Source organism: Peromyscus maniculatus, chromosome 1 (assembly GCF_049852395.1).
Source record: "Peromyscus maniculatus bairdii isolate BWxNUB_F1_BW_parent chromosome 1, HU_Pman_BW_mat_3.1, whole genome shotgun sequence".
In the NCBI taxonomy this organism is placed as follows: Eukaryota; Metazoa; Chordata; class Mammalia; order Rodentia; family Cricetidae; genus Peromyscus; species Peromyscus maniculatus.
This window is the reverse complement of record NC_134852.1, coordinates 144,714,622-144,741,711: the sequence shown is the minus strand read 5'-3', so window position 1 is coordinate 144,741,711 and position 27,090 is coordinate 144,714,622. Positions and strand designations below refer to the sequence as shown.

General features: G+C 44.0%; 1 protein-coding gene across 5 annotated transcripts in view; it reads left to right on the top strand.

Annotated features, from left to right (window-relative positions):
* Positions 1-26,078, top strand: part of C1H10orf90 (chromosome 1 C10orf90 homolog) — a 234,928-nt gene extending 208,850 nt beyond the window's left edge. For all 5 annotated transcript variants that reach the window (XM_076554347.1, XM_076554328.1, XM_015995841.3 and 2 more), the window contains 4 exons: positions 886-1,063; positions 22,005-22,068; positions 25,765-25,864; positions 25,948-26,078. In XM_076554347.1, coding sequence (XP_076410462.1) covers positions 886-1,063; positions 22,005-22,068; positions 25,765-25,864; positions 25,948-25,986 — 381 coding nt within the window. In that variant the 3' untranslated portion in view covers positions 25,987-26,078. The remainder of the gene's footprint in view (positions 1-885; positions 1,064-22,004; positions 22,069-25,764; positions 25,865-25,947) is intronic.
* The last annotated feature ends 1,012 nt before the right edge of the window (positions 26,079-27,090 follow it).

The window sequence follows — 27,090 nt, the reverse complement described above, 5'->3', positions numbered from 1 at the left end:
ACACTTTGAGTGGACACATTCAAGGACTAGGAAGCTGGGACAGTGAATGGTAGCAGGGAATAAGTGTGGAACTTATCCTACTGAGCATCAACAGATTGTCTACAAGCTACCTTGGGCCTCATTGCTTACGTCTGTCCAATAGGAATAAAGACAACTGACTTCCAGAATCTGTGTGGGGATTCACAAAGAGGATGGGCACAAGTAACTTCCCCAGTGTATGCCATGGCAGATCTATACATGCTGCTTTGTGCAAGGAGATCAGAGGGATAAGACCGCTGTGGAGATGTAGGAGATTCTGATCTGTCCTGTGAAGCTCACAGAACCACTCTGTATAACAAAGACTTCTACCTCTTTCTACCCAGGAGAAGCAGTTCCCTTAAGCCACAGATGAGACTTCTGAAAAGTACCATTTTCCCATGCTAGTAGGACAATGTCTGTGCTTCTTAAGACTCTACCCCCAGCAGAAATGAACATGCAGATTTCTAGCACCTGCCTTCCAACCCCACCCATGTCTCTTAGAATGTTGAATTGTAGAGCCCTCAGATTTGAGTTCCTTGCCAGTGAGTGGCTTGGCAGTGTGAATCCACAAATGGACAGATGTTGGCTATTTGTACTCAGTGGCTTCAATGCTAGCTATTGCTTGGTCCTGCCACAGTGGGTTCTGTGTTGCTGCCTGGAACTGACCTCCAGCAGCTTGTCATCAATGTGCCCGTACCATCTTTACACAGGATCACAGGGGGGAAATGATGACATGGATTTACCCCATGGCTTTTGCCTGCCGAGTGTTATATTCTTGATTGGCTCCCGTTGAGTAAATCAGGTGGATCTGTTGTTCCCTGGTCTCCCTTCTCTTAAAAAATGAAATCTGTCCTTTGTCCCAATTAGGAAGCACTGGAAGTCCGTAGACCTCAGTTCATCTCGCGCTCACAAGAACGGCTGCAAAAGCTTAAGCACATGGTACAGCAAAGGAAAGCCCAGCAAAAGGAAAACCCGGGGCAGAAGCAGAGCCTACTTCCTGTTCGTGTCCACAAGAAGCAGTTCACCGTTCCCCATCCTCTTAGTGGTAAGCTGCAGGTGGCTCAGGAGGCCTGGATATAGAGTGGGGACAGGTATCTGCAGGCTCAAATGATGTTCTCAAATGATGCTACTGGCATGCACAGACCTCAGCATCCTGAAGCCTTCTCTGGGAGCCAGCTCATTTTGAGAGGTTACATATGGGCATGCAACTCAGCAGAAATAACTTGGGACACAGATTCACTATTCTAGCTGGGAAAGGAGCCACATCACTGTAGGAGCCAGGACAATAAGTTCAAATTCTTGGCTTCTAACGGATGCTTGCAAGTGATCTCCTTTGCCCTTTATAGATTGCAAAACAGACCTCAGGGTGAGAAGTTGACTCCAGCTTGTCTGCATCAACATTTGTCATCTTGAGACCTCTTCCTGCTATGAGCTCAGAGGAAGGATGGCCAGCTTGCCCAGCACTGTGAGGCCAGGGTCAAGTCGACCCTGAGAGGCAGGGCACTCTTGTAGGAAGAGTTAACAGAAACCTTTTCTGGGCCCAGCACTAGATGGGGACTGGGAACATCACTGTGAGCAAGACTACCCTCAGTCTTCTTCATGGACCTCATAAACAGGTCCTTGAACTAGCAAGAATAACAAGAGATGAAGGGAAGGACTGGAATATCAGAGCACTTATGTAGGGCTTGCCAACCCAAATCTTAAAATCTGCAGGCTCGGAGAAGCCTCTGGTTTATTGCTGTGAGTACAGGAATGAGGAGGTCTCCTTAGGAAAATGTTTTGGTCCTCAGGAGATGAAATCATAAGTATGATTCTGAGTAAAAGTCCTCTGGGGGAAATAACCATATTCAGTAAACTGCAGCTTAGCAAGCTTACCAAGATCTCAGGAGGAAGGGGATGCAGGAGACAGAGAAGAGGACCTCTCTTATAGGTTTCTATTAGACTGTTCTGTGGGCTACTGGCTCCTTCCTGCCATCCAGAGCACTTTAGGAGAGCCATTTGGAGACCAAAGCAAGGCCACACTTGAATGCATTGTTGTTGTGCAAGGGGTCTGGCAAGTTACCTGTTGCTTCCATCCCATGACACATTCCAGGATGAGGAGAAATGAAGACACTAGAGGGATGTGCAAAGGGCTGGCCCATTGCATGCTGTGTGTCTAGCTAGTGTATCAAGCTAGGTACAGACACAGGCTTGGTCCCGATGTGTTCTCCAGGCACTGTTCAGTCTCTAGCTCAACAAAGAGCTCCTGTTTCAGGCACAGATACTCCCACAGTGGGAGTGTCCCCTTGGCACCTTCACTCACACAAGGTACTGAAGATTTTACTTGGTCTAAATATTAGGCTACCGACACAGATGTCAACAGATAAGCACTATAAGTGTACACACACAGGATAACATTGGAGGATCTCCATTTCTAGCCTTCAGTTTGCACAGGAAGCAGCAGCAGAGACCTGTGGCTGTGGGGAGCTTATTCAATATGGTGATGTGTTCATTCATTTTGCATCACTATAACAAATACCCGAGACAAATCGACTTGCAAGGAGAAAAGGCTTGATTTAGGCTCAGTTTTTGACGTTTCAGTTATATCGGTTAGCGCTATTGCCTTTTGGCTTATGGCAAAAGAGCACATCATGGTGAGATGGGCAAAGTGGAGCAAAGATGCTCATCTCACAGCACCGGGAAGCAAACGAGAGAGGAGACCAGGATCCCACAGTCTCCTTCCAGGGCACACCTCCAATGACCTTGAAAATGCCCACTTTACCCCATCTCTTAAAGTCTCTACTACCTTCCTGCAGCTCCAAGCTGGGGGCTGAGCCTTTCACACACAGGAAGATAGATACTACAGATCCAAAATGTAGCGATTACATACCTGTATTGCGTTCTTGCTGTGCTGTAAGATATTGCCACATACACGCTGGCTTAAAATCATGAACGTTGAGTCAGGTGGTGGTGGTGCATGCCTTTAATCCCAGCACTCAGGAGGCAGAGACAGGAGGATCTCTGTAAGTTCCAGGCCAACCTGGTCTACAGAGTGAGATCCAGGACAGGCACCAAAACTACACAGAGAAACACTGTCTTGGAAAAAAAAAAATCATGAACGTACATTCTCTCAGAGCTCTGGAGACCGGAGGTCAAAATCAAGGAGCCTACAGGGTCAGTCCTGTCTGGAGGCTCAGAGTAAAGCATGCCACAGCCTCTCTCCCAGCTCTGGTGGCTTCTGGCCTTCGCTGGTGCTCCTTGGCTCATGAATGGCCCCCTGCAGTCCCTGCCTTTGTCTTTGTATAACCTTCTTCCTATGTCTGTGTGCTTTTGGATCCAATTTCCTCCTCTCATACTGAGCTAAGTCCACCCATCCAGTGTGACCACATATTAACTTGATTATATCTGCAAGGACCAGACTTCCAACGGCCAGGTCAAAAGAAAGTCACAGTCACAGTCTTAGGAATTTAGACTTGAATGTATCTTTTTGTGTATATGCGTGTGTATGGGAGGGGGTGTACAATTCCTCTTGCAACATCAGTCAACTTTGATGTTTTTCCCAAAACAAATACCCTTATAAGTTCATGTGCCTCTAAATGAACATTTTAAAACTGTATATAATAAAAGGGGCCCAGTCTGGATGCATAGTATTAAATAGCCAAGTCACCTTTTTATTCCCCAAATTCCAAGACAGTCCTGGCCACTGGAACGCTCTTGGGGGGACTTGACCAGCAGGGATTTTATGGCCATTCCAACTGTCCCTATGGTATGGACGTGTTGAGGAGAGCTTTATTTCTGTGTTTGTTTGTGTTAGGTCAGTTAGATCAGACAAGTTCTGAAACCAGAGCCTTGTGTAAGCTCGGGCTAGTGAGAGGGAACGTTTAAGGCCCCATTAAACAAGTCTACAGTACGCATCTTGTCTTCAGCCTGTCTGCTGGCAAGATGATAAAAGCAAAATGCAGATGTTTCCTTACATGCTAAATTAGTTCATAAATCATGTGCGCGAACGAGCCCCGGCTGCAGCGTTGAGACGTCTGATGGAAGGAAGGCTCAGGTTTGCTTTTCCATGCTGGAGTAGCTGCCCCTGATGAGAGGCAGGCAGTCTTGGCTCAGGGACAGACCTAAGTGCTTCAGGTGGGAGCTCTGGCACCTGACGAGGCTGAGAGAGGCCTTGGATTTGCAGGAGCAATGACGAAAGGGACCAGGGGCCAGCTGTTTCACGTTGCCTGCTAAGTTTTCAGCAGCCTCGGAGGCTTAGGGACAGATTGCGGCATGTGTGTGCGCGCACATATGCATACATATGTGGGTGTAAGTGCTAATTAGGGCTAAGGGTCTCTGTTTGAAGGGCAGGGAAAGTTTTATGAGCAGTTGGGGGTGACGGAGGGCTCATGAAGTAGCTTTATAAATTCCTGGCTACAGTCCCCAGCTCCTCATGGGGAGCTTCCCATTGCATGGAGGTGAATGGAAACTAAGCAGGTGGGTTCTGGTGCAGGGTGGGTGAGGAGAAAAGCACAGAAGTGAGAAGTGGCTGGAGGTTCTCCATGTAACTATGGAAATGGGGTTAAGGGAGCTAGGAGGGCCAAGAATCAGCTCAAGGAGAAGTGACGGCAGGGAGCTAAAGGGTATAGCTACTAAGTTTGTCTTGTGCAGGGTCAGAAGATGGAGCAGCTTGCTGTGTATGTAGAGTAGCTAAGGGCCCGAAGCAGTAAGGGCAGAGGCTAGGGAAGGTCCTGGGGTGTAAGACAGGTAGAAAAGGTTCTTGGGAGGAAAAGTAAGTAACAGGTGGCAACTATTGAGCTGTGGAAGAAAAGCTGAGATGATAAATACTCTAGCCTGTGGGTTTCTGTCTTCTCCCAGGTCAGCACCCTGTCAATTCACTAGAGTCACTTGGAACTGTAGGTGACGCTTCTCCATCAACTCTGTGAGGGATCGTGAGTGGATCGAGCCATGTGCAGGTTCATAGGTAGACGGAGCCTTGTGCAAACACTAACTGTAACCTGATAGTTGAGTGTTTCAGAATTAGCTGTTGCCTCTTCCTTTCAAATGAGCCCAAAGCAGAGTAGCCTGATTGTATATGGGAAGCATATACAATCAAGTGCAGCCACGTGGGCACCTGTATTTGGCAGGGTTTGTATCTGGAAGAGGTAGGTGGTGACCCTTGCCATTCTCTATCGACACATTCAGGACTTCATCCTGTCCTCACTGAAGCTCCCCACACTTGGCCTTGACTGTCTTCCACTGGAGTCTCAGACCCTCCCTGGGTCACATCCCCATCATGTCCAGATCTCCCCTCCTATGTCTGCCACCCCTCCCTAGTTGATCTCATTTTCTATCTTCCCTTAACTCCTAAATGATGACAAAATGCAGGATGAAGCATGTCTGCCCCTTCTCTCTGCAGCATGGCACCCTGCCTGAGCTCATGTCTAGGCTCTTTAAACTTTTACCCCTAACATCCCACCCCTTGACACATAAGCTGGTATATGGAGGCTTTTGCTTCTCAACTGAGCTCTTATTAAAAGATGAGCTACTAAGGCTACCTCAATGCTACAGACTCAGCCTGACAGGGCCTCACACAACCAGCCTGTGTGGCCTGACTGCTTCCTCAGCCCATCTCCCATCATCCTCTTGCCATGGCTTTCTTCCATGGCTCTTCCAGTTTTGGTTATGTATCTGACCTTTAGGCATGCAGAAAAACTACCAGGAGCATCACCTTTCACAAGCCCCTCTTTCCTCTACGCCCCCATTGCTGTTCGGTTCTTAACACTTACAAATCTCCCACCTCCATGCCTTCTTCATTTTGGACTATCTTCTGTTGGTATGTGCTGGGGCAATGTCCCCCAACCAGAAAGAAGCATGGGTGGCCACATGGCACACCAGACTCCCTGCTGTATCTCATGAATCAGACAGACTTAATCTGAAGTTCGTTATCCACACTTCCCAAGGTGGGCCAAGCCTTTCAAATCACGGGCCAGCAGAGGGGCGGAATTCTCTAGAGGGCACTTGCAAATTTCCTTTCCCAGAAGACTGTTGACAGTTCTTGGCTGCCTTGCATTCTCAGAGCGTCCAGGGGGAGATGTGACTCAGTAGATAAGCCATAGCAGCAGATGTGATGGCCAGAACTCCTGCAGTCAGCCTAGCAGGGCCGCGGCATCATCTCTTCTGCCCCCATCTGATCCCATGAATGCTTTCCCATAAAATATTGAAAGAAATATTTGTGGTCAGCTCTCCCCAATATTAACCTCAGAGGAATTTTAAAATGTGCTTATCAGAGAAAAGTAAATTTTCCTTTATCAGCTCACAGAAAAAAAACACAGGAAGCATGAGCTACTTGAAGACTCCTGACTCAGAGTCCTTCATAGGCAGACTTCAGACACTGACATGGGGTGCTCTACTGCAATGCTTTGTATTTTTAAGAAGTTTGTGTCTTTTTTAAGAAGGGTAGAAAGAAAAGACCAACTTTCAGCTATTGATTAGAGTTAGATTTACAGGAGGAGGTCATTTCCAATCACAAAACAGTAGGAGCTCTGGTCTGCAGATGGTGGGAAAAGGGCTTTATAAGCAATTTGCCCAATGGCCTGGCTTTTGTTTTCCAAATGACTCCCTTTGTGCTCCACAAGACAGCGAAGTAGTAAACTGTGTGGAAACGCTGAGGAACTCGTTGATAAAGTTTGTCAATGTTCTGTAAGTCTCCATTTCTTACGGTTCTCAACACAAGCCAGAGCTCCCTAGACTTGCAGCAAACTCTTGGATGAAGTTACTCTTTGACTAGCAATGGCTTCCGTGGCTCGGAGCAGGGTGTGTGACTTGTATTCTTCGGTTTAAACTTGTCACTGAAGAGCACATTTTCTTTTAGCTTTACTCCAGTTTTGTTGACAAAAATCATATAAGCTTGTGCTGTGCCCAGCCCCTTCATAAAGGAGTGTACTGCAAACTAATTAGATGGCTATAACATACCCAGCCAGCACCAGCCCACTTATTTTTTTGTGTTGGGGACCATTAAGACATCTCAGTGATCTTTAGGTCGTATGCTTCCTGATTATCTCTGCTCACCTCAATGTAAAACAGGTCTTCAGAACATTCTTTCTTTTAAATAACCCAAACTCTGTCCCCTGGACCAGCCTCTCCCAGACTACCTCCCAGCTCCTGCAACCTCTGGGCTAGTCTGTGCTAGTGAGTGCCATTGTGAAATCCTGCCATGTTTGGCTTTCTCCAGCCTGTTTTTTTTCATTTACCACAAAGGTCATTTTACAATGACTATTTCTCTTTTAAAAAAACCAAAAAATAAATATAAATAAAGCTGAGACATTAAATCTCCCTGAAAATAAAAAAATAAAAATAAAACCTAAGCTCTATCCCCTTCCACCCCAGTCTCCTTTTCATCAGAGTCCTCTGTTCAATATATATTGTTGTTATAAGCACCATTATATATTGTTAGATATATTATATGTGATTTATATCATTATATATTGTTATATATGCTATATGTAATTTATATCATTATATATTGTTATAAAAATGCAGCAATGTACACATGAGTGCTGATGTCTTTTCAACATATTGCTTTGGTTTCCTTTGAAATGCAAGGCAATAGTCCCCCTGCAGTGTGAGTGCCCCACCTTTAGACAGTTCTTTTTTATTTCTAAGGAGTCAATTCCTACCAGCAGTGTGTACTGGTCCCTCTTCTTCATCCCTCTCCAATAGTTCCTGTGGGTTTTTTTTTCCATTGCCACTATCCTAACAGATTCAGTAATATCTGAATCTCAGATACTCAGTTTGTATTTCCATGGAGTTGTATATTGTGAGCATTTTTTCCATACATCTAATGGCCACTTAAGAAATGGCTATTGGGGTCTTTTACACACTTTAATAGTCAAGTTCTTTTCTTGATGTTGTTGGAGTATTTTCCTCATGTATTTTAGAAATTAACTTTTTATCAGATGTATGGTTTATAAATATCTTCTCCTGTCTTATAGGTTATCTCTTCATGTGGTTGATTTTTCTCTTGGATGCACAGAGTGTTTTAATTAGAATCCTCTAACTCAGCTTTTGTTTCTTGTGCTCTGAGAGCCATAATTCAAAAATGCATTGTCTGGAACAGTGTCGTGAAGGCTTTTCCAAATGTTTTCTTAAAGTGGTTTTATTCTTCAAGGTCCTACATTTAAGTCTTTAGTCCATTTCAGATTGATGCTGTAAGATAAGGGTCGTTTTATTCTTCTGCATACCCCAACACCACTGATTGAAGAGATTGTCCTTTGCCTACTGTGTATTTTCAAAGATGTTGTCAGAGATCAGTTGAACATAATATGTGGAGTCATTTCTGGATTCTCTCTTCTGTTCTGCAGTCTATCTGTCCGTTCTATGCCAGAGTCATGCTGTTTTCATTACTACTGCTTTATGGTAGATAGTAAAGTCGGGTAGCATGGTGTCTCTAGTGTGTCCCTTTACTTGAGATGCCTTTGTCTAGTCAGACTTTTTTGTGAATTCATATGAATTTTAGTATTTTTCCTGTTTTTGTGAAAAGAATGTCATTTTGGGAATTGCATAGGCATTGCATTGGATGTGTAGATCATTTTGAGTAGTAAGGGTATTTCAACAATATTCTTCAAATTCTTGGCAGGGGGTCTATTTCCCCTTATTAATGTCCTTTCCAATCTTTCTTCAGCATTTTATAGTACAAACCTTTCCTAGCCTACTTAAATTTATTCCTATTTTCATTTTTGGTGAAGCTATTAGGATGGGAAGCTCCTTGATTGCTTTTCCATCTATTTCATTGATAGCATATGGAAACAATGATTATGTATGTGCTGAATCTGGTTCCTACTCCGAAAGTTTCAGCTGCTGTCTTTAGGAATTCCTCCATAACGAGATCGTGTCTTCTTCATACAAAGGTAATCTCACTTCAGATGCCCGTTGTCTAATTCTACAGACAAACAGAGGTGGTGAGGGTGGGCATTCTCGTCTTGTTCCCAGTCTTAGTGGGAAAACTACCACATTTGCAGCGCTCACTTCATTTGTCATTTCTGCCCTGCATTAAGCTGATGGATATTTTCTCTTTACTTATTATCTTAATATGTTGAGGTTTTTTTTTTTTATTACAGGATGTTGAGATTTGTCAAGTAATGGTTTTTCTTTTTGGTTCTATTAGTAGTGTAACACACACACACACACACACACACACACACTCCCCAGGGAAAAATCATACTTTACAGGTGAACAAACCTTTAAATCACTGAGAGATAAATGAATTCAGCTTACTCATTGTTCATCAAAGATTTTTGCAAATAAGTCCATCACAGAAATTGACCTCTATTATATTTGTCTAGATTGGATACTAAGGTAACACAGCCACTTAAAATTAATTTGAAAGTATTCTCTCTTCACTTGTCTGCAAGTGCCTTGGAAGGCCTCTATTGGATCTCACTGAGCTCTTCCGTAGAAGTCAACAATGAAGCCTTCAGGCTTCTCCTTGGTAGGATTTCTTTTTTAAAGTTTCTTCCTAAGTGTCTTCATGTGCTATTAGCCTGTCCTGATTTTCCCTTTCTTCTAGACTTATTCTTGGTAGATTTTATCTTCTTGGAAATTTATGCCCTCCTTCAAGATTATCCAATTTGTAGATATAATTATACACAGCTGTCTCGCATGGTCCTTTGTACTTCTGTGGTATCAGTTGCAATGTCTCCCCTAATTTCTGATTTTATTCCTTAGAGTGTTTTCTTTCTTCATCTAAAGCCTTATCAATTTTCTTTACTTTTTCAAACCAACTCATATTTTTAAAATTAATATTCTGTGTGTGTGTGTGTGTGTGTGTGTGTGTGTGTGTGTGTGTCTGTGTGTGTACACCAGCCTTTGCTTGCATGTGGGAGTAAGATGACAACTTTTTGGAGTCCATTCTCTTTCCTACCTTTACATGGGTTCTTTACATGGAACTCAGGTCATCTGGATTTCTGGCAAGCACCCTTACCTGCTGAGCGATCGCATCAGCCCTTAAACCCAACTCTTTGCTATCTTAATCCTTTGTGTTTTTCCAGTATTTCACTCATTTTGGCTTCGGTTGTTGTCAATTCCTCCTCCTCCTAACTTTGGCCTTGGTCTGTTCTTCTTTATCTCATCCCTTGAGTATAATGTTACATCTTTTGAAATCTTCATGCGTGTAGGCATATGAACTCCCTCTCAGGGTTGCTTCTGCCAAATCCTGTGTGTATTGTTCTGCCCCTCCACTTCTGTCCTGTGATATTTATTTCTCCTTTGCTTTCTTCTTTGGGCCATTGGTTGTGCTAATGCATCTTGTTTAATCTTCATGTATTTGTGAACTTTCCTATAACTGATTTTCGCTTTGTACTACGATGGCTGCAGAATTTCAGTCTTAGGCTTGCTTAGGCATGCCTATGGCTGAATATATGATCTGTCCCAAAGCATGTATTATATGCACTTAGAGAAGAATGCCTATGTTGATGTTTAGGGGTAGAATGTTCTATGTATGTCTGTTAGGTCCATTTGATTTAAAGGGTAGCTAAAGTTGAATGGTTGAATGTTTCTGCATTGATTTTCTGTCCCCTGACAGAATCCATTATTGAAAGTGGGATTTCATATAGTCCCCAGTATTGCATGACTTTCTTATTTACCTTCAGGCTTGTTGCTTACTTGGTGCATTTTAGGTATTCCTATGTTGAGTGCATATGCATGCTTGTATGTGCACATGCATGAGTGTGCAAGTATATGTGTTTTATACTCTTCATGAAAAGCCTCCTGATCTTTAGCAGTATTTCTCCATATCACATCATTAACCTACATCATTGCATAAACCACCTTGTCTCTCTCCCTGTGTTTGGCTTGGTCTATTTGTCCTGATCTAAACATAGCCTCTCCTGGTCCCTTTGTGTTCCCCTTGATATGGAGCATGTTTCCTATTGATATCCTTCTAGTTTATGTACCATTAAAGCTAGAGCAAGTTCTCATACACAGCACACAAGTCTGTTTTGTTTTGTTTTTAGTTATTTATATTTACATCTATTTTTATTTCTACTCTCTTGAGAGAAGGTCTTGCTTGCTATTGCTATCACCTAGGCTGACATTGAACTAGAAATGCTCCAGATTCTACTACCCAAGTTCTGGGATCACAGACGTGTGAACTACACCTGACTGTTTTTGTTTGTTTGTTTGTTTGGTTGGTTGGTTTTTCAAGACAGGATTTCTCTGTGTAGCTTTGTGCCTTTCCTGGATCTCACTCTGTAGACCAAACTGGCCTCAAACTCACAAAGATCTGCCCCTGCCTCTGCCTCCCAAGTGCTGGGATTAAAGGCGTGTGCCATCACTGCCCAGCCTGACTGTTGTTAATCTGTGCATTCACTCTGTGACTTTTCCCTCCTTATTTTATGTATATGGGTATTTTACCTGTATGTATGCATGTTATCACATACATGCGGTGCCAGCAAAAGCCAGAAGAGGGAGTCAGATCTCCTTGGACTAGAATTATAGATCATTATGAGCTGCCATGTGGGTGCTAGACATTGAACCCTGGTCCTCTGGAAGCACAGTCAGAGCTCTTAACCACTGAGCCATCTCTCCAGCACCCACTCTGACATTTGGTAGAGAATTTAATTCATGTGCACTCCAGATAATTGTTGAAAAGTAAAAACTTCCTACTGCCAGTTTCTACTTTCTTTTTTATTTTTATAGCTTCTTGGTGTTTTCCCTCCCTTGATGTCTTCGTCTGTGTTGATGGTATTGTAGTGATGGATTTGATCCTTCTTTCTCTGTCTACTTCCAAGACTCTGTGTTTGATTTTTGGATATTTTGTCGAGTGTGTTGGTGTAGTCTTCTCTGAGAGGATCTGATTGGAAGCATTTGAGATCCCTGCACTTAGATGTTAATATCTTTACCTAGACTTTTAGCTTTGTTTCTTTAAACAAACTCCCTGCCCCTTTCTCTTTTCTTCTTGGAATCTTGTAATACATTATTTTAGGTTTCTTAATGATGTCTTCTAAAGCATGGAGATTTTCTCTATTCTCTTTTATTTTTTTCTATGACTAGATATTTTCAAATAATCCATTTTTGAGTTCAGATTCTTTCTTCTGCTTGATCAGTCTGACTATTGACAACCTATTACATTTTTTCATTTCATTTATTGTAGTCTTTAGCTTCATTCAGAATTACAGAATTCTCCCTCTTTTCAAAAAAAAACCATTTCAATCTGGTAAACTTTTAATTTTGTTCACTTGTTGTTTTCCTTATTTCATCGAACTGTTTCTTTGTGTACTCTTATAATATGGTGAGCTTCTGTCAGTGATTTTGAATTTTTTTTCCGGGAATTTATAGATCTCTGTCTTTTTGGTATCAGCTGCTGTACAATGGTTGTAGTCTTTGGAAGTGTGTGTTTCCTTGGATTTTCAAGTTTCTTGCCTTGTATTGACATCTGCACATGTAATGGAGCACTAACTTCCTCCAAGCTTTATAGGCTGGTTCTTCAGGGTTAAGGGTAGTCAGTTCTGTGGATGGGTGTAGATGAACTAATTAATTGGTGGCTTGCCACTTCTGGATCCAGTGATAGCACAGTGAATTAAGTGTGTATAGCTGTTAGTTGAGGTTGGTCATACCTGAGATTACTAGTGTTCATAATAACAGCAAGGGCTGTTGGGGTCTTCCTGATCTGTCTTTCTCCTACTGAGGAAGTCATAGACAAGGAGCCTCTTTTGGCACTTGGTCTGGCTTTCAGGAGGGATGGCAACAATATTATTCATGATTCTGTACAGTGCCATAGATTCAGGGTTTGTAACACAGGCACTTTTGGAGGAATCAAGGATCAGAACCTGCATATTTTCCAGAAAATGTGAAGTATGCCAAATTGTATAAAATAAAATTATTATTATATAACAATTAATAATAATAATAATTTATTAGTATTAGTATTATTGCTATCAGCAGCAGCAAAGCCAGGTTTTGCTATGTAGCTCTGGCTGACCTGGTACTTAGTATGTAGCTTAGGCTGGCCTTGAACTCATGGCAGTCCTCCTACCCCAACTTCTTCAGTGCTGGGATTATAGGTGTCTGTCACCAGGCCTAGCCAGATTTTCTTTTATTGAAGACAATGAAATCCTACCCAATGAGCACTGATAATTTTGGAAAATATAAATTAGTTAAACTTAATGGTTGCTCTCCTGTAGCAGGCTTTTCTTTTTTTCTCAGTGTCTTCTAGTCCAATGCTACCTACAGTTCCAGAAGAGGACCTATGTTTCTTAGAGTCGTTTTTAAAAATGTTTGTGCTTTTCATAGTGTTTTCTCTCCTAAGTTCATAATTCCTAGGATTGTTAAAGACCCTTACTGCCGGGGTGGTGGCCCATGTCTTTAATCCCAGCACTTGGGAGGCAGAGGCAGGTGGATCTCTGTGAGTTTGAGGCCAGCCTGGTCTACAGAGCAAGATCCAGGACAGGCACCAAAACTACATAAAGAAACCCTGTCTCAAAGAACAAACAAACAAACAACAAAAAAACAAACAAACAAAAAAAAAACCCTTACAAGTCCTGCACTAAGGATAAGTGTTTAAATCCACTTTATCTTATTAACCTTGAACTGTTCTAAAAGGCTACTTTGGAAATATTGTGCTGGGATTTTGTTTGTTTGTTTGTTTGTTTATAGCCATTACACTTACTAAAGAAGCCCCAATTAGAGCTGTGATTTTCCCATTTTTTTTTCCCTTGGGAATTTAAGACTGTGAGGAAGTACTCTCACTGTCTGCCTGCGGAGCTTTGATCCAGCAATGCCTATAAGTGATGACTGGAGCCCTGGGAACTGTCTGGGTAGCAGACAGTCCAGGGCCTGTTTCTATCTGTGACTGTCTTTGCCTTGCTGGAAGGTTGCCTCGCTATGGTCCCTGCCCAGAACTGTGGCCATGCTGGCTCCCAAGCTATCTGTGATAGTGACCAGCATGAAGTCTTCTGGAAAAAGAAGAGCCTGTCATAGACCCTGGGAAAGTGCTTCAAAGATGCTAGGGTATAAAATCAGCACAGAAAAGAGAGGAGCCTGCCAGACAGCAGGACTTGAGCTGACAGCATGACCAGAAGATGAACTGGATGGTAGAGACCTGACATGCATGGGCTGCTTCCCCCGTTCACATGGGGGGCCCTGGGAGTGGGGCCTGATGCTGTGTTCTCGTGACATGGAGAGGTCTGTGAATACACAAGTACAGCTTCTAGATTCAGCAAATGGAAATGTCTAATGCTGGTATGTCAGTTACTTTTCTCACTCCCGCGTTCAAATACCTGAGAAAAGAAGCTTCAGGAAGCACAGGTTCCTCAGTTTAAGGGTGCAGCCATTATGGCGGGGAACGCATGGCGGCAGAGCTGACTGTGGCTGGTCACATTGCATCTGTAGCCAGCACCAATATTAACTCTCACACCAAGTCAGAGTGGCATTTACAGATAACTCCTTGCATAACTAGGTTTCATGCAGCATCTAAGATGTTCTCTGTACTTTAAGGGTTTTGTTATTCATCATAAGTGCAAATTTGGCTGGGCACCCTGTCTGGCGCTCCTGTCTCTCTCAAGGGCTTGGCTTTCTTCTTCCCCTTCATACTACCTCCTGTCACAGTAACATGGATCCTCAAATGTAGGTGTCTTAGTTTTTTGTCAACTTGACACAGGCATTACTTAGCTATGATTCAGGCAAGACAAAAGAGTCACACTGTGTACATCATAAAAGCATAATATTTAATTTACGGGTACTTATATTATCTTTGTGTAGGATTTCCTGTCTTGTTGAGTTAGATCATCATGGATCAAGGGTTATTAAATTTCAAAGTCCAGTGAAGCTGACCATCTTCCAGGTGGAGTTCCTTCTACTTCCTAGACACGTGGGAGCTCCTAGGATGCAGCAGGCATATACCTTTCTTTGGAAGTGGCTAGCGGCCCTTTAGGGTTCACTTTGGGGCTTCTGGTTTCAAGGTAGGAATCTGGTTTAGTTTGGCAGTCTCTGTTGCTGCCAATACTAATGAATGAAATTTCTATAACTGTAGCTTCTGGGCCCATATATCCTTTGTGATCTCTAGGAAGATTGCAGACTAGCCTACAGGCTATCTTTCTTTGGTAGTCCCTCTGGATTTCATAGGGAACTAATGAAGATTGTTTGATCCCATGATCCCTTGCTGTTCCAGGCAATAAGTATCAGTGTGGGGCATCTTATGTCTTCTGGTTGGAGGAATGGAGTATGGATAGGGAGGAGAGGGAGTACTGACCTGGGCATTGGGAATGGACAGAAAAAGGACTCTCCTTTGGGGGTTTATATGCCACTTTGGGGAAAGGAGGCAGTAGACAGATGTAATTCAAGTCTAGAATCCTGTAGGAGAGAGCCTCTATGGAGTCAGGACAAGGATGAGAATGACAGGGGCCCCAGAACTAAAGCAGAATGGCTACAAAGCACATCAAGAGCCATTTGACTGCAAAAATGATTTTCATCGATGATGTTCATGATGTGTGGCTTCACAGCCCTGTCACTGCCCACTGCAGCAAGGTTCCTAGCTGCCACAATTTCAGTGTCCCCCTTCCATTCACCCTTCCCACAGGACACTTTGCAACTCAGTCCTCACTCCCTACCACCTGGTCTTCTCACGTGACTCCAGAGATGGTGGCCCTGCTCTCAGCTTGAGGGTGACTCTCAGCAGAGAGAATGCTTTCCACAACCCACTGCAACCTCTACCCCATTTTATGTCTCACAGCATTTGTGGTCTGGAGCCCCACGTGGGATTTTTCCTTTCTTCCTTTAGTCCGGAAGGAACAGAGGGCACTGCTGCCTTTTGCAACTCTTGCATGTGTTTGCATGACAGTGGGCGCCCAGCCTCATCTTCACGGTCACTCCAGCTCTCTGGGGCTTCCACTTACGCCCCATGCTCCTAGATCAAGTTGTTCACCAGCTGTCATCAGGGACAGGATTCCACATGAGCCGGATGGGACTTTAGATAGGTGCGGTTAATTCCTAAAGTTCTCTTTAGACCAAGAGAGATCACCCCACGATTGCCTACTTCCGATGAGTTAGTGGTTCCACAGAGGTGAGGTAGACAGGCATGAAGAGTGTGATAGAACTGAACTGAAGCTCAGAAACCATGGCGTGACGGCTCCAGCCAGCTGCTTATTGGAGATCACTCAATGAGTTTCCCTGTGGTCTTAATATATATTCAAAGAGAGGTGTCCTAGAACACATTTCCACTCTCCCCAGAAAGGCCAGTCTTTAATGCTTTTACAGAAGACTTCAGGAGGTGCAGGCCAGGCATCTACTTCCCAGGGCAGCTTATTGGCTCTGCTGTGTTCCAATAGGCAGGACTTGGTTTGATTGTTTCTTAGAAGTAAATGTTGCCGGGCGGTGGTGGCGCACGCCTTTAATCCCAGCACTCGGGAGGCAGAGCGTTCAAGGCCAGCCTGGGCTACCAAGTGAGTTCCAGGAAAGACGCAAAACTACACAGAGAACACAGAGAAACCCTGTCTCAAAAAACCAAAAAAAAAAAAAAAAATAGAAGTAAATGTCTAAAACATTCTTTCATGAGCCCAGATGACCAAGGAAAGGCTCCTAGGAATTCATTGTCAGAACAGGTCTTGTAGGGTTGATTATCACATAAATGACTGAAGGGGGGAGATGAAGCTTTACCATCCTGTGGGAACTGTAAGGGTTTACAGGATGGCAAGTCTCAGCCCCCCCACCCCACTCCCGGCAACCAGCTATGTTGCCATCCCGGTGGTCCCGGCTGCTTCTTGGTGACATGACACTGTCCCCATATGCGCTCTCACACACAGTTGGTGTAGAGATTATAATAAATATCTGCCCATGTTTATCCAAATGAATAGGATTTGGGGACTTGAGTTTTACAAAAAAAAATAGCCTCAGAAAAGAGGGGTGATACCTAGTTGCCTATAGACTTTGAAACAGATGGGAGCTTAGGGAAGCCTGGCCAAATGAAGTCAGAAAGAGGGCCTGGTGGTAGCAGTGGTGTGTGTGTGTGTGTGTGTGTGTGTGTGTGTGTGTGTGTGTGTGTGTGTGTGGTATGTGTGTGTGTATGTGTATTTGGTATGTGTGCTATGTGTGTTTTCCAAAATGTAGCTTGCCTATTGAAGAAAAGTCCCCTCTATTTGAGTGAAAAGAGAGTAAATATAATTGTGATCTCTTTCCTCCAAACCAGTCAGAATATATGAGACTCTAAGAAAATCCATAAATGATCCAGAAGGAGGCTGAAAATGAGTCTCACCAGTGCCTTCGTTTTGTAAGAGCAGAATCTCTGAAAGCAGGAATGAGCAGCTGGGATTTTACCATGTCTTTGGGCAAAGCACATGTGTACAGGATGGGCTTCTCACCATGGGACTAAACAGCTGGCGAACCAACAGAAGGGAGGAGGGGTTTCTTGGGGCCTCAGTTGGAGGGTGTAGGCCATCATGGTTGGGGAAGGCATGTCAGCAGAAGCAGCTAACAGCTGTGGTAAGGTAAGAATGTGAGGTGGTTTGCTTTCATCTGGGTGGGTCAGGAGGTAGAGACCCAACAGGAAGTGCAGCCAGGCTATAGAAACTTCAAGGCTACTCCCCTAGCATCCCATTTCCTCCAGCAAGGCCCTGCCTCCAAAAATGCTACCAAATGTTCAAACTCATGAGTCCATGGGGGACATGTACCCTAAGATACCCCATGAAATGACTCCCCCATGAGTCATACTGTCTGTATCCGTAAAAAGCTATAAAAGGAAGAGTGTGTGGGAAAATGATTTTGGGATTGATCTCATGAGAAATGGAAGAACTCTTGTTTGTAGTTCCCAGAAAGCAGAGTCCGTAGCCACAAGTTGGTGGCAGTGTATGGCAGTCAAAAGTGTAAGTGTATAGCACCAGGCTAATGGGGGCTGAAACTCAGTCCTGCCTCTCACTCATTTACAGTGAACCTGGCAGGTAAAATTTACTCTTTGGAAACTAATGGATACCAGCCCTAAAATACAGAATATCACAAACATGTCCCAGGATTGTAAGGAAGAGTGAAATCATGGAAGGAAGCTTCTATAAGTGCAGGCAGAATCATTGTGACCACTCAGATGCCCAATGTCCCTACCTCTTCCTGGCCACTTCCCCTCACAAACTGTCAAAGGCCATTTGAGGTAGTTGGTCAACTTACTACAACCAAGAATCACCAGTGAAGAGAGTCTCAGTGAGAGATTGATCTAGACTAGGTTGGGTGTGTGTGTGTGTGTGTGTGTGTGTGTGTGTGTGTGTGTGTGTGTGTTATGTATGTGTGGTGTGTGTGTGGTGTGTATATGGATGTGGTGTGTGTGTATGTATGTGAGGTATGTGGTGTGTGTGTGATGTGTGTGGTGTGTGAGTGTGGTGGGGGAAGAGTTCATGGTGTGTGCATGTAGGATTGTCTTAATCATCTTAATTGATGTGAAAAAACCCAGCCTGAAAGTGGGTGATACCATCCCTGGGTTTAGAGCCCTGGAGTCTGTAAGAGTAGAGAAATCCAGGGGAACAGTAAGCGATCATGCCTTTATTCTTTCTCTGTGGATATGACTAGCTGCCTCAGGTTCTTGCCTTGACTTCCCTGAAATGATGGACTATAACCTCGAATTGTAAGCCAAATAAACCCCTTCTCCTCTAGGGTTTTGTTTTGTTTTGTTTTGTCAGGACATTTTATGACAGCAACAGTAGCGAAACTGAAACGCTGTTCCAGGCAGGTGGAGTCTTCTACTCCAGTGACGATGGAGCCACTCAGAACACATCTGCATCTTATTCACACCCTCTTGGGTGGCGTACCCTCTGCCTTCTGCCTCTCCCTTTTCTCTTGGCCGGGAGGTCCCCATCATTTATCCCACTTATCAGAAGTGCTTGGTGATATTAAGCAAATTCAAAATCCATAGCAACCACCTCCCCCAGAGTGGCCTTGAGCCTTCTTGGATACAGACCTGCTTGTTTTGTACCCATCAAGAGCTGCCGGGTCCAGGATTTGACCTCCTGCTCTCACACAGCAAGCTTCAGTCCAGAAAGCAAGCTACGGAAGTGTTGGGTAGCTCAGGTTTCCTCTGGAAATAGAACCAATGTTTAATTGTGGTGTCAGGTGCTCTGAAGAAACAGACCGGGGAGAAAATGAACACCTGATTTCCAGAATAGACCACATACAGTCGATTGGGGATTATGAAAAGTTGCATTCCCCCCCCCCCCCCCCCCCGCCCCCAGGATACAGTGCATCTGTCTATACTGGCTCCACCCTGGCCTCCAGTAGCTCCTAAAGAATGCTAATCCAAAACTGGGGCTGAGACTTTGTGTTAAGGCTTCCTCTCCCTCTCTGAGGCAAGTCTCCAAATATGCACACATTTGCTTGCCCAAGATCCAGACAGACTTAACTGGTACTCCATTCATTCTGGGAAATTCCAGGAGCCCCGCCTGGGGTGGAGGCTCGGGTGGGGCTCCAGGAGAAGCTGTGGCTCATCGCATCCTGTGGGGATGTCTTCTCTCCTCTCTCAGCCTCCACCTTTCTCAACAGTGGGGACTTTTCCCCCTTAACTGGAAATGCTGGTGTCTCTCTCTCTTCTGTTTCCCCCTGGACTCTTGTCTTTGAAGTTCATAAGAATGCCATATTCTTTTCTTTAGTGGCTGGTGGGACAGGGTGTAAGCTTGTCCACAGAGGCATTTTCCACACTATGCCCTGGTGACTGTTTTATTGTCCAGAGGGGAGGACATTCTTTAGTAGTACTGTCTCCCTGTACCTTTGAGGAAACCTGTATGCTTATGCTGAGTGAAGGCAGTCAGCTGCTTGTCTAGACTTTCCAGAAAGGATGACAGCTGCTCAGAGATTCTCCCTTGTGGCAAGCACCCTAGGAGAACTAATCGGACTAGATCCTTGGCTAAACTAAGGCTGAGAGTCCCGTGGGCATTCCAAAGTCACTGCAAAAGGGCCTTTTCAGGTATAGTAAACAGTATAAACTATTTTTTAAATATCCCATTTGAAAGAGATTATACATGTATGTATGTGTGTATTATTATATATGTATATATATGCGCATTGTTTTACTTGCATTTCTATTGCTGTGATACAATACCCTGACAAAAAGCAACCTAAGGGAAAAGGTGGTTTATTTCACCTTACAGTTCATCACTATGGGAAAAATCAAAACAGGAACTTCAGACAGTGGCTCATTTCATAGTCACAGCCAAGAGCACAGAGAAATGAACGCATGCATGTCTATTTGCTTGCTTGTCTATGCTCAGCTCCATTTCTCTACTCCCCTACAATTCAGAACCCCCTGCTTAGGGAATGGTGTCACCCACAGTGGGCTGGGTGTTACCACATCAGTTAACATAGTTAACACAGCCTACCACTGATAAGCCCAAAGGGCAGCCCAATGTAAACAGTCCCTCACTGAGGATCTATTTTCCAGGTGATATTAAGTTTTGTCAAGTTGACAATTGAAGCTAACCATTACATGCACTTAAATTAAAAAAGATTCAATCTCATGATCTTTGTCTACTCCAGTGTACCTTTTTAGTCCAAGGACACTAGTATATGTGATTTTGATCTTGTCCCATGACTTTTCCAGGCCTTACAGTGAGATTAAGAGGGCCTGCTTAGGGAGGAGGGCCGTGGACCTGCCTAAACTGACTCTGCTGACTCCCCATGGGAGACCTTGCCTTGGAGGAGGTGGGAATAGGGGATGGGTTGGGGGGGGAAGGTTGGGAGGTGGGAAGAGGGAGGACAGGGGAATCTGTGGTTGATATGTAGAATGAATAGAAAAATCTCTTAATAAAAAAAAAAGGAGGGGCCTGCTTATTGTAGAGGCAGTTTCCAAGTCTCCTTGATGTAGGACTGCAGGCAGGAGCCAGACCTTCTGCTCTCAGAATGGGGATGATTGGGAGGTTTGCCTGTCCTTAGAAACCTCAGAAACCTAGTGCAGGGATTTTCCTTTGAACAGACAGCCTGGCACTGTTCACTTCCCCACCAAGACATGACATGGTTTTTTGCTATAAACAAACAAACAAACAAATAAATAAATAAATATTTCTTTAAAGTGTTTGGTGGGGTAGCTGTCTGTGTAATAGTTCAGGTGCTATGACAAAAAAAAATCCTGTCAATGGGCTGGAGAGATGGCTCAGAGGTTAGGAGCACTGACTACTCTTCCAGAGGTCCTGAGTTCAATTCCCAGCTTCCACATGGTGGCTCACAACCATCTGTAGTGAGATCTGGCACCCACTTCTGTATACATAATAAATAAATAAATAAATAAATAAATAAATAAATAAATAAATAAATAAATAAATCTTAAAAAAAAATCCTGTCAAAAAGCCAAGTAAGGGAGGAAAGGGGTTATTAGGCTTATAATTCCAAGTTTCAGTCCATTGTTGGGGAGAAGGTCAAGTCAAGAGCAGACAGAGAATAAGTTCAGGGATCCTTGCCTGCTTGTGAATGTGGCTCTTAGCTAGCTTTTTCTGTTTTTTAAAGATTTATTTTTATTTTATAAATATGAGTGTTTATCTGCATATGTACATTGCATGCATGCCTAGTGACCATGGAGGCCAGAAGAAAGTGTCAGATCCCTTGAAACTGGAGTTATAAACTGTTGTGAGCCACCCTGGAGTTCCGGGAGCTGAATATGAGTCCTCTGCAAGAACAGCCAGTGCTCTTAACATGTGCAGGGCCCAGCCATGAAATGGTACCAGCCACCTTCAGTGTGGGCCTTCCTACTTCAATTAACAATCAAGACAGCCTCTCACAGATATGTCCACAGACCAGCCTGATCTAGAGCCTTCCTCATGAAGACTCTCTTCCTCAGTGATTCAAGCGTGTCAAGTTGACAACGCAAACATGCTGACATTTTGCTTCTGCCCTGTTTAACACATGCTGAGACCAGCTGTTGTCTGGTCAGTTGGAAACCTACAGCGTTTGTCACAGGCTATGGCTTGGAGGAGGGAGCACTCAGGAGAATATTCTGGACCTACCTCAGGGTGACTCCATACATTGTACTATTCTGTATCTCCTGGAATTAATCCCCTTTCTTTTTCTTCCAGATAACTTGTTCAAACCCAAAGAAAGATGCATTTCAGAGAAGGAGATGCATATGAGATCTAAAAGGTACTTGGCTGTTGTGGGAGGGATGGAAAGAGCTGGGGAGGGAGGCTTGAAGGGCACAGACGCTGTCCCTTGGGCCACGGCTTCCAGACCCACATTTAAGGGCTGAGGTCTTGGCTGCCGATCTGAAAACCTGGCTGAGGTGAGCAAAGTTGCTGAGCTGTACGTCGGAATGTTTATGCTGCTCTTGGATCAACCTCAGGAAAGTGGTGGGTCTTGGATTCGGCAGTGGGCCCATAATTGGTCCCTGAGTGATCAGCAGATTCTGAACTGGAACTCTTTCGACGCATTTACCTTGTAGCTCTGGGCAGGAGCCATGTGCGGCTGCACCTTTGAAAGTAATTTTATGAGGAGGAGAGAACCCGCTTCTCTGGAGGGCCTTGACTGAGACGGTCCTGAGGAAAAGCTTCCAAACTGGAAGCCAGCAGAGCATGGGAGCCAGAGGGGCCTCGGAGGGGCCACAAACCAGCTTTTCTGGCATGTCTGTCTCTGGCAGTCTTGGCAGGAGCCACCAAGGTACTCCTTGCTCTGCCTGGCTAGTCACTATCCAAGACTCCCACTAACTCTTACCACCCTGGGGCACACAAAGGCTACTATTCTTTTTGGGACCTGGCCTCTTAACCAGGACACAAAAGCTCAGCAGGGTTGGTCATGTTCACACACATAAAATGTCATTAAGCTGTAATAAAGTGCCTAGCCCTAGGAGAGATTATAGTAATTAAATCAAATTGATAGTGCACTCAGAGACACCACCAAAATAGGAAGAATAATTTTGCCCCCACTCCAGACCCTAAATTTCTGCTTTTATCGTGATTATGTTGTTTCCATGATAATTAAGTAACTTTGGTTACCTACAGGGAACCTCTTTGAAAGTAAGAAAATAAGAATTAGGGGCATATATTAATGATATGACTCCCAGCATTCTAACTGGGGCTTACAAAGGATCCCTCCATTTGAAGACTTGCTGTTTCATAAATGAAAAGTTGTATACCTTGCAACAAAAGCATTCTCTTCAATTTAGTGAAAAAAGAGAACAAAAGAAAAAAGAAAAAGAAAAAACTTTCCTTATTGGTCCCCAAACCTAAAACTGCTATTACAAACCCTTGCCTACCAAGCAATTTAAATAATGGACTTCCAAGCAGCATTGGTAGACAGAGTTCTGTCCTGACATGTCTCTGAGGAAGAAACTGACATTTGAGAAGGACCAGTAAGCTAGATGATGTTGTACCTAAAGCCTTCAGTGGCGCTTGACTGGTTCTAGAAGGACCAAGCAATTAGATCTCTTTGCTAGGTGGAATGTGCCAGGCTGGGCTCTGACCCCGGCTCCCCACAGTCACTTGAAACTGCTTTTTCTTCCTGTTCCTTGTCATGTATTATGTCGGTTATATTTTCATTTAACTCAAGCAGGAGAGTAAAGCTGAAGTTCCCTCAAAACCGTTTAGCCAGCTGCCCTATGCTCAGTCCCAGGCCTCTCTGCTCAGTTCCAGGCCTCTCTGCTCAGTCCCAGGCCTCTCTGCTCAGTCCCAGGCCTCTCTGCTCAGTCCCAGGCCTCTGCTCAGTCCCAGGCCTCTCTGCTCAGTCCCAGGCCTCTCTGCTCAGACCCAGGCCTCTCTATCTGCTAGGATGCCCACAGTCTGTCTCCTTTCTCTTTCCCTTCAAAGCCTCCCATTTGTACCTTTAAGCAGACACGTGTTCTTTAACCATACATGGTGTTGTACTGTGTTTGCCTTTCCTTCTATAGCTTACCATTTCCTGGTATCATCTGTGAGCTTTCCCAAGATACAGACTTCAATCCCCCCGGGGTTTTGGCTGTCTGCGCAGTGTATTTTGTGTGGGCATGCTATTAAAAATCATAGGATCTCACTTGAGGAAATAGTGCAGGGCCAGAGGTGGGACACAGAAGCTTTGTTTCCACTTCCCAGTTGAGTTGGATGGGCGGCTCAAGGAGAGGCGGTCTCTGGATTGAGGAACTGCCCTCTTGAGGGCTTTGGGATCAGCTCCCTGTGATCTTTTCTCCTGCTCCTAGTTCCAATCCCTCCCAAATGCAGCAAAGGTATATTCCTTTATTCACATGTTTACTCAACCCTCACTAATACTCATGACGTGACAGGTACCATCAAAGCACGGGCCCCTGCAGGACTTTGTGAGTAGCCCTGTGCTACATAGTTGGGGCACATGATTTACAGTGAGTAAGAAGCATTCAGCTTGAGATCCCAATGCCAGCCCACCATTAGCCAGCTGAGGGCTGTACCCAAACCTCTTGGTCTCGGAGGGACTCACCTTCCTTGTTTTATGACAGTGGGACCTTACGGACCTCTTCCAGCTATTGTGAGGGCTGCAGGTGTTTAGTCATGTCTGGTGACTAGCCTGATGCTGAGTAGCCAGATGTCACCTGCCGATACTGTCATCGTCCTTTTATACTTTGCACTCATGCTTCTAAGTTCAGAACAGCTTAGCTCTGTTTCATCTGACTTTCATACACAGGAGAAAATGAGAAAGAGATGTTTGAGTTGGGGGCCTTGTATAGCATGGTAATCTACAAGCTCAGGTTGCAGTGAGTCCATTGGAGAAACATCAGGTGGCATCAGTAAGGAGCTGAACAGTTTGTGTTGGGGAGGGAGCAATCTTCCAGACAAGGGCCCCTGAGGCCCTGCTGGTAACTCAGATGTTGATGATTTACATGGGGACAAGGACAAAATATTTGAGTCTGGAATGTGTTTAGAATCAGCTTAATCAGACACACCACAGGCTAAGAGGAAACAAACTTTTTTTTAATGTTTTTTTTTCCCCAGTATATGATTCTTGCTACTGTCATGTATCTGTTGTTCCTCGTCCAATCACAGTAAGTCAAAAATTAGATGGCCACAAAGTGGGGATATGCAGGGAATGTTGACACTCAGAATAGCAAACCAGTACGTTAAATATCCCTCCTTTTACAAGTGAATCATTATCACTGCAAATACAGCATGAGAAGTGACTTCCACATAAATACCTGGCCTCTGCAGCTACACTGCCCAGGAAGTATCATTGAGACACTGTCCCCAGAGTGTCTATGTCCTGGGACCTCATAGTCCTTTTTTTTTTTTAGGGCCCACTATGGATTTAATATATATAATAAATATTTAATATATTTATAATTATTTATATTTATAATTAAATTATATTTGATTATATTTAATATAATAAATGTTTTTGTATCTTTTTATTTTTTTGATCTTTTATTCTTTTTTTAACAAACCAAAGTATGATAAGAAAAAACAAAGCCATCACATTGAAGTGTTGGACAAGGCAAACCAATAGAAGTAAAAGGGCCCTAAGAGAAGGTGCTAGAATCAGAAACTCACTCACTCATACAGTCAGGAATCCCATAAAAATACTGAACTGACAGCTATAACATATATTCAGAGGACCTGGTGCAGGCTTCTGCAAGCTGCTTGCTGCTTCAGTTTCTGTGAGTTCCTATGAGCTTTGCTCGGTTCATTCAGAGGGCCTTGTCCTCCTGGTGTCCTCCATCCCCTCTGGCTCTCACACTCTTCCGTGGTGTCTCTGTGCTCTGAAGGGAGGGGAGTTCTTCAGACGGCACCTCACCATGTGAAGACCCTACCTGTGGGTTCCTTCCTGCTGACGAGCCAGGCTGCCCCCCACCCCCAGCCCAGCACCTGCCGTCTTGTTCCTCATCATGTCTTCTGTCTGTTTCAGAATCTATAATAACTTGCCGGAAGTTAAAAAGAAAAAAGAAGAGCAAAAGAAAAGAGTGATCTTACAGAGTAACAGACTCCGAGCAGAAGTCTTCAAAAAGGTAGCTGCCTGGGGTGCAGGTGTGATGTGGGTGGTGCACAGAGAGATGGGAACTTGACATCTTTGTTTCCCTGGCCCCTCCAGCAATTACTGGACCAGCTCCTTCAGAGGAATGCAGTCTGATCCCAGGTGGCCCTGCTAGCCACTGCCTGGATCTGGGAAGACTTCCGACGCTGGATGAACCATTAAACTTAACACTATCTTCGCACGTGAAAGATACATTTACTTTACTTTTTTTTGTTTGTTTGTTTTTTGTTTTTTGTTTTTTTTTTTTTGTTTTTTTTACTTTCTAAATGACCCAAACAAACAAAAGCAACAGTCCTGGAGTCAATAGGTCAGCAGGTCAGCAGTCTGTTGCTGGGACTTCTATCCCTTGGAACCTACTAGACTTAGTCTTTTTTTTTTTTTTTTTTTTTTTTTTGGCTTGTGAATTTTACCCATTGCTTCTGAAGTTTTCAGTATATCATTTCCAACCAAGAAGGAAATTTTTATATATTCAAGTGTGCTTAGATGTTGGGTTATTTTTTTTTCAGGAGGGGGGCATGTTTGGGGTTTTGGGTTTTTTTTTTTTTTTCAAATTTTTGAGGAGTAAAACTATCATATTTTAATTCCCAATCCCAATGGCTGCCAGTTCTGAAATCCAAAGTCTGGGTCAAAGTCTGTTTAGCATACACATCGTGGAGTAGCAGAGGCTGACTTTGAAATGGAGAGACGAAGAGGCAGCCAAGTACAGACAAACTGGAGAGCCCTCTGCCTCTCTCCCACCCCACCCCACAGTGCCCGCCTTCGTCAGTCACCAAAAAGTTTGTTTCAGTGGAAGCTTGAGAATGGCTGGGTGAGGATGTCAGTGTTTTCAGTGCACACACACACACACACACACACACACACACACACACACACACACACCAGAAGTTATCTTAATCAAATGACCTAGTGATACCCACTCTAATTTTTTCTTTCAAGTATTCTTCATAAATATGTATTTGTGGAGTTAAGAACAAATTAGTTTTTGCAACAAAAATGGAAATAAATACATTTATTTGAAATTCAAGTATTTCTCTGCCATGTGTTCTGCTCAGTGTGATGACACCTGCCATAACACTAGGGTGACACCGTGCCTCCTTCTCCTCTACCTCTGGCCACCATAAAAGTCCCTGTGCTTCTGGATTCAGGGCAAGGAATGCTGCCTCTTGGGAGCTGGTGCAAGAGACCCAGGAATGACTGCCC